This window comes from Aplysia californica, unplaced genomic scaffold (assembly GCF_000002075.1).
Source record: "Aplysia californica isolate F4 #8 unplaced genomic scaffold, AplCal3.0 scaffold00638, whole genome shotgun sequence".
In the NCBI taxonomy this organism is placed as follows: domain Eukaryota; kingdom Metazoa; phylum Mollusca; class Gastropoda; order Aplysiida; family Aplysiidae; genus Aplysia; species Aplysia californica.
In genome coordinates this window covers 393,854-395,565 of record NW_004797908.1, presented here as the reverse complement: position 1 = coordinate 395,565, position 1,712 = coordinate 393,854, and the positions used below count along the sequence as shown (strand labels likewise).

Below are 1,712 nucleotides of genomic sequence, written 5' to 3'. Positions count from 1 at the left end.
GTGTTTGTGTATACGTGTCATCACTTTGTGTGTGTGTGTGGTCATGTCTGTAAGCATGCGTGCGCGCATGTGTGTGTGTGCATATGTGTGTACATATGTGTGTATCTGTGTGTGCATGTAATGTGTTTGTAAGTGTATATTATTATGTCAAATGTGAATGGATTCGTGTATGTGTGGATAAATATGTATGTGTATGTGTGTGTGTGTGTGTTTATAAGTTGAGAGACATTCGACGTCCCTGGAGAAACACGGAGATCCCCGATAAAAATTATTCCAAATAGGGAATCGATCTCACGTCTCCTGCATGCAAGGGCAAAGCACCTAGCCACTACACAACAAACGACAGCTCATTGTGTCTCATCCCATCCCATTTTATCTCATTTTATTTTAATCTCTAATTTTGTCCCATCTGATCTTTGTTTTATTCCATCCCACTTTTATCGTATCTCCTCCACCGCTATAAAATTTCCAATCACCTTCTCTCGCTTCTGCTTACACCCTCTCACCTCCTGTGGCCGAGTGGTTAGTGAGTTTTGGACTCACAAATGATGTCAAACAGGTGTCTATGACGCAGGGTTTAGACGGGTGGTCACAGGAGTGTATCCTTGAGCAAGAAACGATAAACCTGTCTTTAGAAAATACGACAGAGCGCTGCACAGTGACGACTAGCGGATTACATGGTGGTAAAATTATTTACATTGGATGAGTAATACTACTGTGTGCTTGGTATTATTTGTATATTATATATTTGTGTATTTGAGTGTGTTTTTGTGTATGATTGCCATTGTAATCCGAATTTTTCGACGGTACCAATAAACAGCAATTTCCTCAATTGATTGATGGATTGATTGATTGATTAATTGATTGGTTGATTATACTTTTTTTTTAAACTTTCTTTATTTGTTTCTTTATTTAGTCCTTTATTTGTCTATTCCTTTATTCCTTTATTGTTTTATTTATTTATTTTTAAATTTGTTTACCCCGCAAGGTGGAGCCGAGCCTGTTGTACGACCTTGACATGTACGGCCACACCCGAGTCCTGTACATAGAGGGGGCCGGGACTGGCCTGCTGGGGGACACCTACAGGGATCTGGTTAACCGGAATCACGTCACGGAGGAGTTTCCGGATGTACCGGTAACTGATTTCCTTTTTGTGGGATATACAGAACCTGGGTTAATAAGATTATATCCAACACATAATGCTATTATTTATCAGATGTTAAGTTGTTTCGCTGTGTGTCGACTCTCAATGAATTTTCTTTTAAAGGGATGCTACTCGTCAATGCTTCCTACCTGTCATATGATTAATCATTCGGTTATTTCCCTTGTCGATGATTCTACAATGTTTCTCCAAAGTGACAAATACAATTAATTTAAAAACAAAACAAAACAAAAAGAAAACAGAAAAAAAACAGAAATAAAAAAGCAGGAAAAAGGAAACAGCAACCTCCCCCACGGTGGTGGGTGGGTGGTATTTTCTTGTTATTGTCAATGTTTGAGTTGGTGTAGCTATTGTTGTTGCAGTCATTGTTGCTGTCATTGTTGCTGTCATTGTTGCTGTCATTGTTTCTGATATATTTGTGGTCATAGCTGTTGTATTAATGCTGCTATTGGTTTCCTTTTCTAACCTTTAACACCCCACCCCCCTCACCGCACTGCACCCAACTGTACCCCACCGCACCCTACCCCACTGCACCCAACTGTACCCCACC

General features: G+C 39.9%; 1 protein-coding gene across 1 annotated transcript in view; it reads left to right on the top strand.

Moving 5' to 3' along the window:
* The window catches only part of LOC101863131 (ATP-binding cassette sub-family A member 3), a gene marked incomplete in the record, with an annotated part of 33,739 nt that overhangs the window by 19,194 nt on the left and 12,833 nt on the right, over window positions 1-1,712 (top strand). Inside the window, 1 exon segment of the mRNA XM_013087787.1 lies at window positions 989-1,135. Coding sequence (XP_012943241.1) covers window positions 989-1,135 — 147 coding nt within the window.